Genomic DNA, 13,377 nt, shown 5'->3' on the forward strand with positions numbered 1-13,377 from the left:
GGGAGGGAGGGAGGGAGGGAGGGTGACCTAACAAGACAAACTGTGAAACAGAGAGGGAATAGGAGGGACTATCACAGCCCAAGAAGCTACAGTCGTTATTATGACTGTTACCTCTAGTTTTGCAAGTGGGCACGGTGCAGTACACAGGTGGCAGCAGCAGGGGGTGCTACTGGCCCTTCTATGTCTCACTAATTTGATCAAGAGAAAGGGTGTAACTATGCAGTGGGTTTTGTTTTTCCTTTGATTGCTTTGTTTGTTTTTGTTTTTCTGAGACAGGGTTTCTCTGTGTAGCCCTGGCTGCCCTGGAAGTTGTTGTGTAACCCAGGCTGGCCTCAAACTCAGAGAGATCCTCTTTCCTCTGCCTCTGGCTCCTGAGTACATGGGAGTAAACGTATGCGACACACCTGGCTTTAAAAGTTTATTTTATTGGGGGACTTTCCCTCTTGTCACACATCCTTATTCCAGGCTGGCCTTTACCTCCCACACCTGGGAGACAGAGGCAGGCACATCTCTATACATTCTAGGACAGCCTGCTCTACCTGTCTCAAGAAAGCAAGATAAATAATTTTTAAAAAGTAACCTGTGGGATTGACGAGATGGCTCAGCAGTCAAGAGCACTGACTGCTCTTCCTGAGGACCTGAGTTCAATTCCTAGCACCCACATGGTGGCTTACAACCATCTGTAATGGGATCAGATGCCCCTTTCTGGTTTGTCTGAAGATAGCTACAGTGTACTCATATACATAAAATAAATAAATAAAATTTAAAAAGTAACCTGTGGGTAATTAAAATAGCTTCTTAAACTTTTCCATTTTAATGAGCCCCCTTTCACGTGAGGAAATTATATGCAAACCCATGTATACATGAATTTAAATTAGGTATATGTCAGGAGCCATAATAGGACAAGCTAATAATTAGCAGTTGATCATCCTGAAATGCTTGCCTTGGATTATTATCTGCGACAAGTGTGCCACATCAGCAAGGCTGTGGCAGACTTATTTTAGGAAAGATTCCTGCTATTAATATGCTTTTCCTATTATTATTAAACATATGTAACAATCACTAAGCAATAGCACACCCCTTTGGAGCAGATCTCTGCAGACCCACGAAGATGTACTGTCTTGTAGTGATGGTATATAGACAAATAGATGACTTCTTAAGTCTTAATGATGATCCTACAAGAATTCCTAAAATTACATCAATGATTATTAAGCTCTTTTATAGTAAGACTGCTATTAAGTCCCTTTCTGATAGTCAAAAATGCTATGAGAACTCTGCCAGTCTCCCAAGTGTCATCAGTTAACAGCCCTTAGATAGTAACCAGACTTTCTCCTGCTCAGAGCACATTCCAAGGTGGTTGTAAAACAATTAACCAAAGGTCACTAAAAGGGAACTCACAATTTATTATAGGTGCTAGGACAGAAGAGAAAATATTGCCTAGGTCTATCTATACAAAACTTCACTAATTTCTTAGTTATAGTTTTAAACCTTCAGTGAACCTGTGGAGCTAGACAAGTGATGGATGTTTAGTCAGATAATTACTCCTAATGGATATGCATGTAAACATTCTCTGTTGTAAACTTCTATTTCAATTTATGATTTGAATTTTGGTGTGAACTTGTGATGAACTTTGTAACATGTGATCAGGAACTCTGAATGATGTATAAGACAAAGGGACGTTCCTTAGCGGTCACTTCTCACTCTCACCTCCCTTTCTCTCTCCCACTCTTTCTGGCTCTCTCCTCTCCTCTCCTCTCCTCTCCTCTCCTCTCCTCTCCTCTCCTCTCCTCTCCTCTCCTCACCTCTCCTTCTTCTTTTTTCCCTGCTTAGAATTTCCCCACTTAGAATTTTTCCTTTGTTAGAATTTTTTCCTTTTCCTCACTTAGGACCTTCCCACTTTTCCCCTTAGATAGCTTTCATAGAAAATTTCTTACACTTAGTAATAAACTATAATAACTTTTCTAAGTGTCTTTTCTTCCTGCGACCTCAAACTAACAGACCTAAGTTAGAGCTTGGCAGTGTCTGCAGAGAGAGTACTAAGGATATTTGCCTAATTCTCTGCAGTCACTGGGCAGAGGTGTTAAGTGCCAGAAACTGCGGTTTCTGGCCTCGGGGGATACCAGAGGGCAGGCCAGCTACAGTAGCCTAACCCTAGGTCTTATCCACTGCCGATGCTCTTCCAATCCCCCTCGTCTGCCTCAAGAAGAACCGACTGACCGAAGGAGAAGAAAGATCACCTTCTCCTCCCGCCAAGCCAGGCTGGCTCCTGGCAGGTATATAGCTAGGTGTATAAGTTGATCTTGGTTCTCAACATATTTAAAAATGTGTTTGTGTGTGTGTGCATGTTTGTGTGTGTTTGACTATGAGTTTGCATGTACCACAAGAATGAAGGTGCTTGCAGAAGCAAGAAGACTGCAGTGGGTCTCCTGGAGCTTGAGTTGCAGGTAGTTTGTGGAACTGTTTGGGAAGGATTAAGGGTGTGTTCTTATTGGAGGAGGTGTGTCACTGAGTAGTGGCCTAGAGGTATCAGAAGCCCAGCCCCCATCCTGCCCGGCTGTCTGCTGCCATGCAGCAACAATAATAGCCATGGCCCTCAGCCTTCTGCAACTGTGAGTCTTAAAATTAAATGTTTTCTTTTTATATAAGTTCCTTTGATCATGGTGTTTTATATGGCTACAGAGAAGTAACTAAGATAATTGGTAATAAATCATAAATACATTTATTTTACTATTTAAGATAGCGTCTCACTACGTAGCCCTAACTGGCCTGAAACTCACAGAGATCTGCCTGCCTCCCTGTCCCAAGTACTAGGATTAAAGGCATTTAACATTAAATATCTTCGGGCCAGTAAAATGGCTTAGCAGGTAAAGGCTCTTTTTGCCAAGTTCAACAAACTGAGTTTTACCCTTGGAATCCACGTGATGGAAAGAGAGAACCCACCCACTGCAAGAAAAAACAATGTAGGTTGCCCTCTGACCTCCATGTGGGTGCTGTGGTACGCATATAGCCTGCTCCCATACACCATAAATAAATAAACAAATAAATAAATATTCAAAATTAAATTAAGCATTCTTACCTTTTTGGTTGTGAGCCTAGCCTGATGGGGTGGGGATGGGACACTAGACAACGCCTATAAGGTTCCAATGACAATCCAAAGTTCTATTCCACTAAAATTCACCCTGGCGAACCAATGTACTTATTAGAGCTGCTCACAGAGCGTGGGTTGGGGTTTATGGGGAGGGAGACCAGAAAGCAGCAAGTAGTACTGGAAGGTCTGTACCCAGCATGGATAATGGCTCTCCCATGGCTGTGTAGATACAGTCACCTCCCGAAGTCCCTCCCAATCTGTAAACTCTACCCCCTCCCAGAGTCCAAGTGTAGTTAGGGCAAAATTGCATATGATTGTCTGTGAGGCGTGGTGTGGGTGTGGCTTCCTTTTATGAAGGAAGGACAATAGCCAACAAGCCCAGCTGTGGTGACCTTTTGCAAGCTAACCTAATGACATCACCTGTCTGGCTCAGAGGCTACACTGTGCTGTGTGGCATAAAGGCATGCCAGTTATAAAACACACATGCTGTATTTAGATGCAAGGCTGCAGTGAAGGCTTGAGATACCACCCAGGTCAGAGCACTGAACCTCCCACTCACCATGTGACTTCTTAGTTCCCTGAGGACTGCGGGGAGAACTCAGGGGTCAGGAGAACCTGTTGCTCTAACACTTCAGGGAGCCAAACCCAGGAAACTACTTGCTGTGCTAAGAGAACCTACGAAGTTACCTGCTGTTCTAGAAAGCCTAGTCAGTGCAAGGTTAAGAAAGGACGTTCATGGGTCTCAGGCCCCAGGAACTTAAAAAACGTCTGTCTGGCATTTCCTGGGAGCCGGTTACGACGTTGGATGGTCTAGGGCAATAAGGATATGACTGTGGGCTGGTCTTAGACAACGAGGATTCAATAGTGGGATAGCTCTGAGCAATAACCCTCGCCCAAACTTCCAGGTTTGCTGTGTCTTTATAAGCTGCACCCAAAATTAAAGTTTCAGAGCTTGATCAGAACCCCAGACTTTGCCTTTCTCGCTCCCCGGCCATCTTGGTGACTGCTCTTGATTGGGGGCTGTCTCGCACCTAAGGCAGGAAGATGGTGGCCGGAAAGAAGACGAAAAAGTCTCTGGAGTCGATCAACTCTAGGCTCCAACTTGTTATGAAAAGTGGAAAATACGTGCTGGGGTACAAACAGATACTGAAGATGATCAGACAAGGCAAAGCGAAGTTGGTTATCCTCGCCAACAACTGCCCAGCTTTGAGGAAATCTGAAATAGAATACTATGCCATGTTGGCTAAAACTGGTGTCCATCGCTACAGTGGCAATAATATTGAAGTGGGCACAGCTTGTGGAAAATACTACAGAGTCTGCACACTGGCTATCATTGACCCAGGTGATTCTGATATTATTAGAAGCACGCCAGGGCAGACTGGTGAGAAGTGAACAAGAAAGTTTTCCTTTAATAAAACTTTGCCAGAGCTCCTTTAAAAAACAAAACAAAAACCCAGACTTGCTCTCATTTCTTGTGTCTCTTGTCCCTTCATTCTTTCACCCCCTTCCCTAAGGTCGCATCGAATCCCCGAGGGCCGGGGCAGAGGACCTGAGTTCAATTTCTGCCCATAGCTAGCTCCCATACGAGTTTGCTCACAACCGCCTGTTAGCCTGTAACTTTTAACCGATGAACCATTTCTTCAGTCCAGAAATATGGCATGTTGTTTTGTTTGATTTTTTTGATTCAGGGTTTCTTTGTGGAGCCCTGGCTGTCCTGGAACTCACTCTGTAAACCAGGCTGGACTTGAACTCAGAGATCCAGAGATCTGCCCATCTGCTTCCTAAATGCTGGGATTAAAAGCATGTGCTGCCATCACCACTCGGCCTTTATTATTATTATTGTTGTTGTTATTATTATTATTTTTTTTTGGTTTTGTTTTTCGAGACAAGGTTTCTCTGTGTAGCCCTGGCTGTTCTGGAACTCACTCTGTAGACCAGGCTAGCCTCGAACTCTAGAACTCAGAAATCTGCCTGCCTCTGCCTCCCAAGTGCTGGGATTAAAGGCGTGAGCCACCACCACCTGGCTATTATTGTTACTATTTTAAATCCTTTTAAATTAATTAACTTTACATCTCAAACACAGTTTCCCCTTTCTCTTCTCCAAGTTCATCACCCACCCCTATCTCATCCACTTCTCTTCAGAAAAGAGGAGGCCTCCCATGGATGCCAGCCTCGGCATCTCAAGTTGCATCTTATTGAGGTTACATGAGGCAGCCTAGCAGGGAAAGAGTCTCAAAAGTCAGGCAACAGAGTCAGAGACAGCCCCTGCTGTGGCTGTTTGGAGTCCCACATGAAGACTAAACTACACAACTCTTATATATGTGCAGAGGTCCTACGGAATGTGAGTTCAGCGAAGGGGTCTTGCCCACTGGACAAGATTAAGACTACTTCCACAACTTTTGAGCCGAATTTGAAGCAAACTTCATTAAGTTCTGACCGGGATGATGGACACTGGTCACGTCCTTACTGGCGATTCCCAGAATACAGTGCCAAATTACATTAGCTAGGGGCTTATAAAGACAAATCCCACAAGGTTAGGTACTTCCCGCTTTCATCCAATCAAGGACAAGGATACATCCTGACGTACTTCCTGCCTATGCACCTCCCACCTACGTGAGATCAATCACATCCTGTGCAGTTGGGGCAACTAAGCTTGTTTATAGAAATGAAAACAAGATGCTTGTTATCCTAAACAAACAATAGCTCCCAGGGCAAGTGAGGCTTACATGGTAGACATCTCTTAAACACAGTAATTAAAATTTAAAACGTAGCCAATCAGTGGTGGCGGCACATGCCTTTAATCCCAGCACTGAAGAGGCAGAGGTAGGTAGATCTCTTGAGTTCGAGACCAGCCTGGTCTACAGAGTGAGTCTCAGGACAGCCAGGGCTACACAGAAAATTTATCACTCTAAATGCAAATCTACTGGTTGATGTCTTGTGACTATCAGCACAGGCTTGAGATGGACTGAGAAAATACTGATTCAGTCAGGTTGGAAACACCGTAGAGTTCTCCTTCAGCTGAGCCAAAGTACCAATGTCACCGAGAACACGGGGCTTCAGAGACAAACATGGGGATGTTGACTCTGCAGGTGGTCTCTTCTGAAGAGGCAGGGATCTCTCACTCCTTCACCCCGACACGGGAGGTGCTCCAACCTCACATCGGAGTTTCAGTTTTTTCTTTGAGATGGGGGTCTCACTGAGGCTACCCTCGAACTCGCTGTGCAGCTAAGGCATGCATCATCACGCTCTGTCATTCGATGCTGGGCATCAGGCTCAGAGCTTCATGCTTTGAGGTAAACACTCTCCCAGTGGAGCCATAGCCCCAGCTCTCTGCTTTTATTTGGCAATTCCTTGAAGTCCTGTCTTCAAAACAAAACAAAACAAAACAAAACAAAACATCCAAAAAGATGAACTAAGCCCTTTCCTTCCCTAATTGGCTTTTAGTCAGAACATCTTTTCTAACAGTTTACTTCTATATTACATAATTCTATGTATGTATTTCCATGTGAGTTGCGTCCACAGAGGTCAGCAGAGAGCAAGCCTGAAGGGGTTGCTAGGAACTAAACGTTGAAACCACTGAGCCATTACTCTAGCCCTGGTGTTTGCCTGCTTAGTAACCTAGAAACAGACTAGACAAAGAGCCCTCAGTGCTGTCGCCACTTACTGAACACCGCTGCGCACCTGCGGTCCTGGGTTTTGTGACTGAAGGGGAAGGCACAGTACTTGCTTTGAATGATTCAGCCTAACAGTCACTATCTCTGTATAACCTTATAAAATTCTTGACTCTTAAACTTAGTATCTTAACTGCAACTAGAATTTGCTTCCATTAATATTTATAAACCAAATTATTAAAATTATTCTCAAGATTTAATAAATCACAGAAGCTGGGTTCAAGTGACATGGAGTATCTTCTTTAGGTGTATTTACATTTGCTTTTGTTTACTTCTCTGAGAAAGTGTAACATGTAAACCAGGCTGGCATGTAAACTTGCCCTGCAGCCCAGATGACCTAAACCTCCTGCTTCCACCTCTTAAAAGGTGGGATTAGTGTGTGCCACCATGCCTGGCTTTTGTGACTCTTGACAAGTTAATGTTCATGACAGAAGCCATCCTCAGTTACAACTAATCCACAAGTTATAAAAAATAAGCATGAATCTATAAAGCATTTACAGGGAACTGCATCTGCTTATCTTACTTTCTGGCTCATATAATTTACAGGTTTGGCTGGAGATAGCTTGGTGGTGAAGAGCAAGAAGTACTCGTTATCTCTCTCTCCCTTCCTCCACCCCCCCCCCCCAGGACCCAGTGTTGTCTCCGAGCACTCCAGTCAGGAGGTTCAAACTAATTGCACATGGAGTGAGGACAACCTGTGCATGACATAGAAGCAGAGGCAGGGGGATCTCTGTGGGCTCATGGTCAGCCTAGTCTATTGTGAGTTCCTGGACAGCCAGGGTTACAGTGAACAAATTAAACCCAAAACACTTGTCTGTTGTCAATCAGCCTATAAAGATTTTCTAACACTTCTGTTTACTTATTTTGGGGGGAGGGTTTGAAACAGGGACTCACTATGTAGCTCTTGCTGTCCTGGAACTCACTATGCAGATGAGGGTGATCTTGAACACACAAAGATTAGTCTGCTTCTATTCCTGAGTGCTGGGATTGAAGGTGTGGGTAGTGTTTGTGGAGGGCAAAGAACAACTCTTGGGAAACTGGCACTCTCCTTCCTATTTCATATGGATTCCAGGGATCAACTCTGTAAGTCAGCAGGTTTACTGAGCTTGCAACCATATCTACCCACTGAACTCACTCACTGGCCTCAAAAAAAACTATTTTTTTTTTTTTTTGGTTTGGTTTTTCGAGACAGAGTTTCTCTGTGTAGCCCTGGCTGTCCTGGAACTCACTCTGTAGACCAGGCTGGCCTCGAACTCAGAAATCCGCCTGCCTCTGCCTCCCAAGTGCTGGGATTAAAGGCGTGCGCCACCACCACCCGGCTTATTTTTTTTTTTTTTTTAAAGAAAGACATTTTCATTATTTGGTAATAAGATTTTATAACTTAAACCGATCTTTACCATATTCTTGTCACAGTTCATCTGAGACATCACACTGCAAGAGGGAATTTCTCAACCCCTGAGAGAGGAGGAGAGATGGCAGAAGGTGAAAGATGAAGAAATGACAGGAGGCAGAACGCACTATGCTGGCTTGGGGTCCTGAGTGCTCCATGATACAGATGACTGGAACAGCTTCCGACTGACATACATTCTCCTTAGAACTCTTCAGAGATGGTTTGCTTCTTTTATTGAAAGAAAAAATATTCAAATGCATGGTAAGAAATTAGACTTTTATCAGTACACAAGTTTACTTAAAATCAGCTCAATTCCATGTTTTAAAAAACTTTTATAACATCCTTCCAGTGATGTCTGCAACCTAGAAGTGATTTCTGTGGAACCTGTAGCACACTGAGGAATGGTGGTCTGTGATGCTCCAGGGACTCACACTTCTGACACCGAGTGAGATGGAACAAAACTTTCTTCCTTGGACGAACAGGTAGATTCATATATATATATAAAAAATGTGGTGGCCACGTCTTTAATCCCAGCGCTCTGGGAGGTGGACTCTGTGAGTTTCAGGCCAGCCTGGTCTATATATCCAGTTCAGAACAGCCAGTAAGATTATGTCTCCAGCTGTCAAAAGAGTTCCAGCACTTCGATGGAGTATAGTCTCCTACTGTTCTTCTCCTGATTTAATCGCTGTAGCTCCCGGAAGCTGACTTCAATCTTGTTGAGCTCGGAATAGATGGAGATCTGTAGAAATGAGGACCCAGAGTAACTGTATGGAACTCCACGTAGAGCACACCTTCCAATCACTACCAGTGGTTTCTCTAGTTTCCTGGTACTGGAATGAGTTATGAGTCTTACGTATGTGTTGTTCCTTCTACCATGAGCTGACTCCCACCTCTTCATAGGCAATTTAAAGGATAAGTTGTATAAATTATACTCATGCCCAGTTAAGTTCTTTAAAAAAAAAAAAAACTTATTTAGCCGGGCGGAGGTGGCACACGCCTTTAATCCCAGTACCTGGAAGGCAGAGGCAGGCGGATTTCTACAGAGTGAGTTCCAGGACAGCCAGGGGTACAGAGAAACGAAAAAAAAAAAAGTCTTATTTATTTATTAATTATGCATACAGTATTTTGCCTGCATGTGTGCCTGCAGGCCAGAAAAGGGCACTAGATCTCATTATAGGTATTTATGAGCCACCATGTGGTTTCTGGGAATTGAACTCAGGACTTCAGGAAGAGCAGTTGGAGTTCTTAAACTCCTGAGCCACCTCTTCAGATCCCAATTAGGTTTTTTTGTTTTGTTTTAAAGACAAGGTACTGCTAGAAACAAGCCACTGTCCCTTGGACCTATGGGGTGGGAACTCTCTAAGGACGTGCTCCACCCTACACATCCATGCTTCGGCACCCACCCACCCATCCACCCACCCACCCACCCACACACACACACACACACACACACAGACCTCACTCAAAACCTAAAAATATTACATAATCACAAACCTGAGATTTCACAAAATTGTAAAGATTAAGCAAAAGTCTTTTTGCTTCTGGAATCATTAAGACGACAGTAAAATTAGCATCTAGAAGTAGGCATATCCAATCCATAATCTGGAGATAAATACAGAAAAATTAATTCATTAATTCAAGTCCTTCATGGTCTCAAACAGAAGAAAAGCCAATCTTTTTTTTTTTTTTTAAATATGGAACGCTTCACAAATTTACGTGTCATCCTTGTGCAGGGGCCATGCTAATCTTCAATGTATCATTCCAATTTTTTTTTTTTAGTATACGTGCTGCCTAAGGGAGCGCTTGGTTTTTTTGTTTTTTTGAGACAAGGTTTTACTATGTAGCCCTGGCTATCCCAGAACTCATGCAGATAGACTATAGAGATCTGCCTGCCTCTACCTCTGAAAAGTGCTGAGGTTAACGGTGTGTGCCAACCAACCCTCAGCTTAGAGATGGAATAATTTCTAAGGAGCATAAATGTTTTCTTCCTGCTTTTATACTTTGTAAGGAGAACATTAGTCAGTGATAAGAACATTAGGTCAGATCTAATCCAGCATTTAGCACTAGCTGGCTTATACAGAAAGCTTGTTTTCTCAGGCACAGTGGCTCCCATCTGTGACTCAGCACTGCAGGATGACTGGTATGAGTTCTAGGCCAGCTGGGCTACAGTGAGACAGTCTCACCAAAGGAGAAGGCAAAATATTATTTTTTAAAAATAATTATCTGTAATGACATGAAAAAAACCCATTTACCTTTTACCCTGACTGACATGTCACAAGTGCTGTGTATCACAGACATAGTGTCACAGATACTATGGCCTAAAGTGAAGATAATGCAAATAAGATATACATTTACACAAGTACACTACACAGTTCCACACCGCCAAAGGTGCTAGGAAATACACAGATATGAAAGACATTATGAAATATCTACTTGTAAGGGAGCGCTAACTCCACAAAACTCCAAAGTAGCCCCAAGCACTTGAGAGTTCAAGGCCAGCGTGAGCTCTAGAGTGAGACTCTGCCTCAAACCAACAAAACAAAAACAAGAAAATAAGTAAATATACAATACATACGAGTCAATGAATTAAAGGAAGAGTCCAATGCATCTTATATGTAAAAATTAAAATTTGCCTAGAAAAAAAATTACACTGAAAAGATGAGGAGACGACAGGAGGTCCCACCCTCCCTGAGGGACTGGACTGCTAGCAACTCCCAGTTGGTGAGGGGCATCTATCCAGGGGTACAGCTACTGGAAAGCAGCCCCTGATCTACTCAATGACTTCCATCCATGCTCTTGAAGGAGCCCTAATCAGAGTCAGTGGGTCTCACGCAGACATGAAAGTGAAGGGTGTGTCTCAGAAAGAAAGGGCTTCAGCAGGAGAGGGAGGGAGAGGGTTAACAGGAAGACAAGGACTGAAACCACTGTATACGTAACACATGAAAGTGTCAAAGAATGAATTGAAATTTACTCAATATATAGGGACTGTTTATAACCCACCACAAACAAAAAATACAACAGAAAGATGGATAAAGAACCTGACTACATATCTCACAGAAAGAAATAAAGAAAAACTACTGCACCCTCTGTCAAAGAAATATAAAGACAAGACAACACTGTTCCCTACCTGATTAACAAGCGTAAGAAGCTTGACACTACTATCAGGTGTGGCAGAATGTGGAGACTAAAGCCCCAAACTTCAGGGTTAGCCCCATCACAACTGTTTGGAAAGGTAATCTGGCATTCTGAAAACTGAAAATACATGCCTGTTTCACTCAGTGTCTTTCTTGTCGGAATGCACCCACAAATACATCTATGTGAAGATTAATGTACCAGGCTAGAACATGTCTGTAATATGGCATTGTAATATGAGACAGTATTTTTAGACACAAAAGAAATGTTTCTGATTTTTGTTTGTTTTCTTGAGACAGGGTTTCTCTGTGTAGCCCTGGCTGTCTTGGAACTTGCTCTGTGTAGATCAGGGTAGCTTCAAACTCCCTCTGCCTTCTGAGCGCTGGGATTAAAAGTGTGCACCATTATGCCCAGGTCCACAAAAGAAACTTAATGTTGGTCGCCTCTAAGAGGGGCTGGAGGGGCAGAGCTGCAAAGCTTACTCCCCCCCCTTTTCCTTTTTTTTAAGGCAAGGTCTAGCTATGAGAACTCATTATGTAGATCAGACAAGTCTTGAAAACACAGAGATCTACCTGCTACTGACTTTTCAGAATTAGGATCAAAGGCCCGTGTCACCATACCTGGCTCCAAAGTTTACTTTTTGAAACCTTTTTGATATAGAAACTCCCAATTACAAAGATGACTTTGGGATTCTGTAATCTGGAATTATGACTCTAGATATCCATCTACTGAACAGAGATGCCCTCTCCAATCCAACAGTGTGCATGAGGGGAGAGATGGTGTCTACTCATCTTGGACAACAGGGAGAAATCAGTTACGAAAGTCCAGGGCTGACGTTGTATGCAAGGTGTCTGTACAAAGGCAAAAAGATGTCTGACCTGGCTCACGGTTGGAGGGTTTACTCCAGGGAGAGTCATGGTAGCATTGCCAGTACACTTCAAATAGAGGAAATACAGATACTGGAGAAACAGCTGTAAGGGAAAGAGGGCACAATTATCCACTGTGGTTAAACAATGTTTCCTACAAATAAACCCAATAGATATTAGAAAAAAGTTTTGAAGCTGTTCAACTAAAAATTATCCATCAAGCAAACGAGTAAAACATTTTTACTCATCACCAAGATCTCTCAGTGAGGGCAGATCAGTAAACAGGTGACAACTTCTCTTTTTTGTTTTCAGTTGTCTTTTCAATGAAAACTTGTCTAACCTGGTTTCCAAACAGGACAAAGAACACACCAAGGCCAATCACCCCCAAACCACCCCTGCTCGGCTCCTGAGCACATGTAACATGTGTGGACCTCTTTCTTGTGCATAGGACAGTATCCTGCGGTATTCAGAACGGTCTATCAGATGCTCAGAACTAAGCAGCACAACTTAAACCAGAAATCAAACGCACGAGACACGCAGCACACTTACCGTGATATGCTTCCCAGGGACGTCCTTCAAGTGTGGCAGGAGGAAGGGCTCACTGTATGCGGAATGAAGGACTGCATTTCTACCCAGGACTTAAGGAAAATCGTCAGTGGAAGAAAGGCTGCTCTGGTGGATGCAGTTCCCTTTCATGTTTTAGAAGATCAATACCCTGCTATTGTCAGAGCTCAGGGCCACTGCTCATGGGGAAACAATACTTCTACAGAATGGATGGAGCTTGCACATTACCACAGCTTGTGCGCTCCTTCTCTCTTTCCCTCTTTTTTATGGGTACAGAGTCTTACTCTAGCCCAGGCTGGCCCTGAACATTCAGCAATTCTTTTGCTTCAGTTTCCCAAGTTTTGGATTACAGGTATGAGGTCTAGTATAGCTTCTTAACCAGACAAGCGACATGGTAGCACCCACCTGTTAACTTCACACTCAGCAAGTAGAAACAGGAGCACGCCAAGGCTGTCCTTGGCTACACGAGTCACAGGATATGTGTCAGAACAAAATTAAGCCAAAAGATTCAACAAAAGATTCCCCAAAGAAAATAGAAAAAAAATGGCCAGGAAAAGCAGCACTGAGGTAGTGTTTGCCAAGCATGCATATGACCATGGCTATAATCAACACCCCCCCAACACACACACACACACACACACACACACACACACACACACACACACA

General features: G+C 43.4%; 2 protein-coding genes and 1 non-coding gene across 4 annotated transcripts in view; 1 reads left to right on the plus strand and 2 right to left on the minus strand.

Annotated features, from left to right (window-relative positions):
• The first annotated feature begins 4,094 nt into the window (after positions 1–4,094).
• LOC114632191 (60S ribosomal protein L30-like) lies at positions 4,095–4,480 on the plus strand. The gene has a single exon (XM_028780703.1). It carries the CDS (start codon positions 4,133–4,135, stop codon positions 4,478–4,480), a length of 348 nt encoding a protein of 115 aa, XP_028636536.1. The 5' UTR covers positions 4,095–4,132.
• Positions 4,481–8,118: 3,638 nt separating this feature from the next.
• Positions 8,119–13,377, minus strand: part of Nol11 (nucleolar protein 11) — a 20,899-nt gene continuing 15,640 nt past the window's right edge. The window contains exons 15-18 of one of the 2 annotated variants that reach the window (XM_028780484.1): positions 12,697–12,775; positions 12,160–12,252; positions 9,644–9,751; positions 8,119–8,888 (exon numbers count right to left, since the gene is read on the minus strand). In XM_028780484.1, coding sequence (XP_028636317.1) covers positions 8,772–8,888; positions 9,644–9,751; positions 12,160–12,252; positions 12,697–12,775 — 397 coding nt within the window. In that variant the 3' untranslated portion in view covers positions 8,119–8,771. The other variant, XM_028780485.1, reaches the window with a different exon arrangement.
• On the minus strand, positions 9,838–9,943 carry LOC114632208. The gene has a single exon (XR_003713050.1). It is a non-coding gene; the product is annotated as a U6 spliceosomal RNA (small nuclear RNA).

This window comes from Grammomys surdaster, unplaced genomic scaffold (genome assembly GCF_004785775.1).
Source record: "Grammomys surdaster isolate TR1022 unplaced genomic scaffold, NIH_TR_1.0 371, whole genome shotgun sequence".
NCBI classification, from domain to species: domain Eukaryota; kingdom Metazoa; phylum Chordata; class Mammalia; order Rodentia; family Muridae; genus Grammomys; species Grammomys surdaster.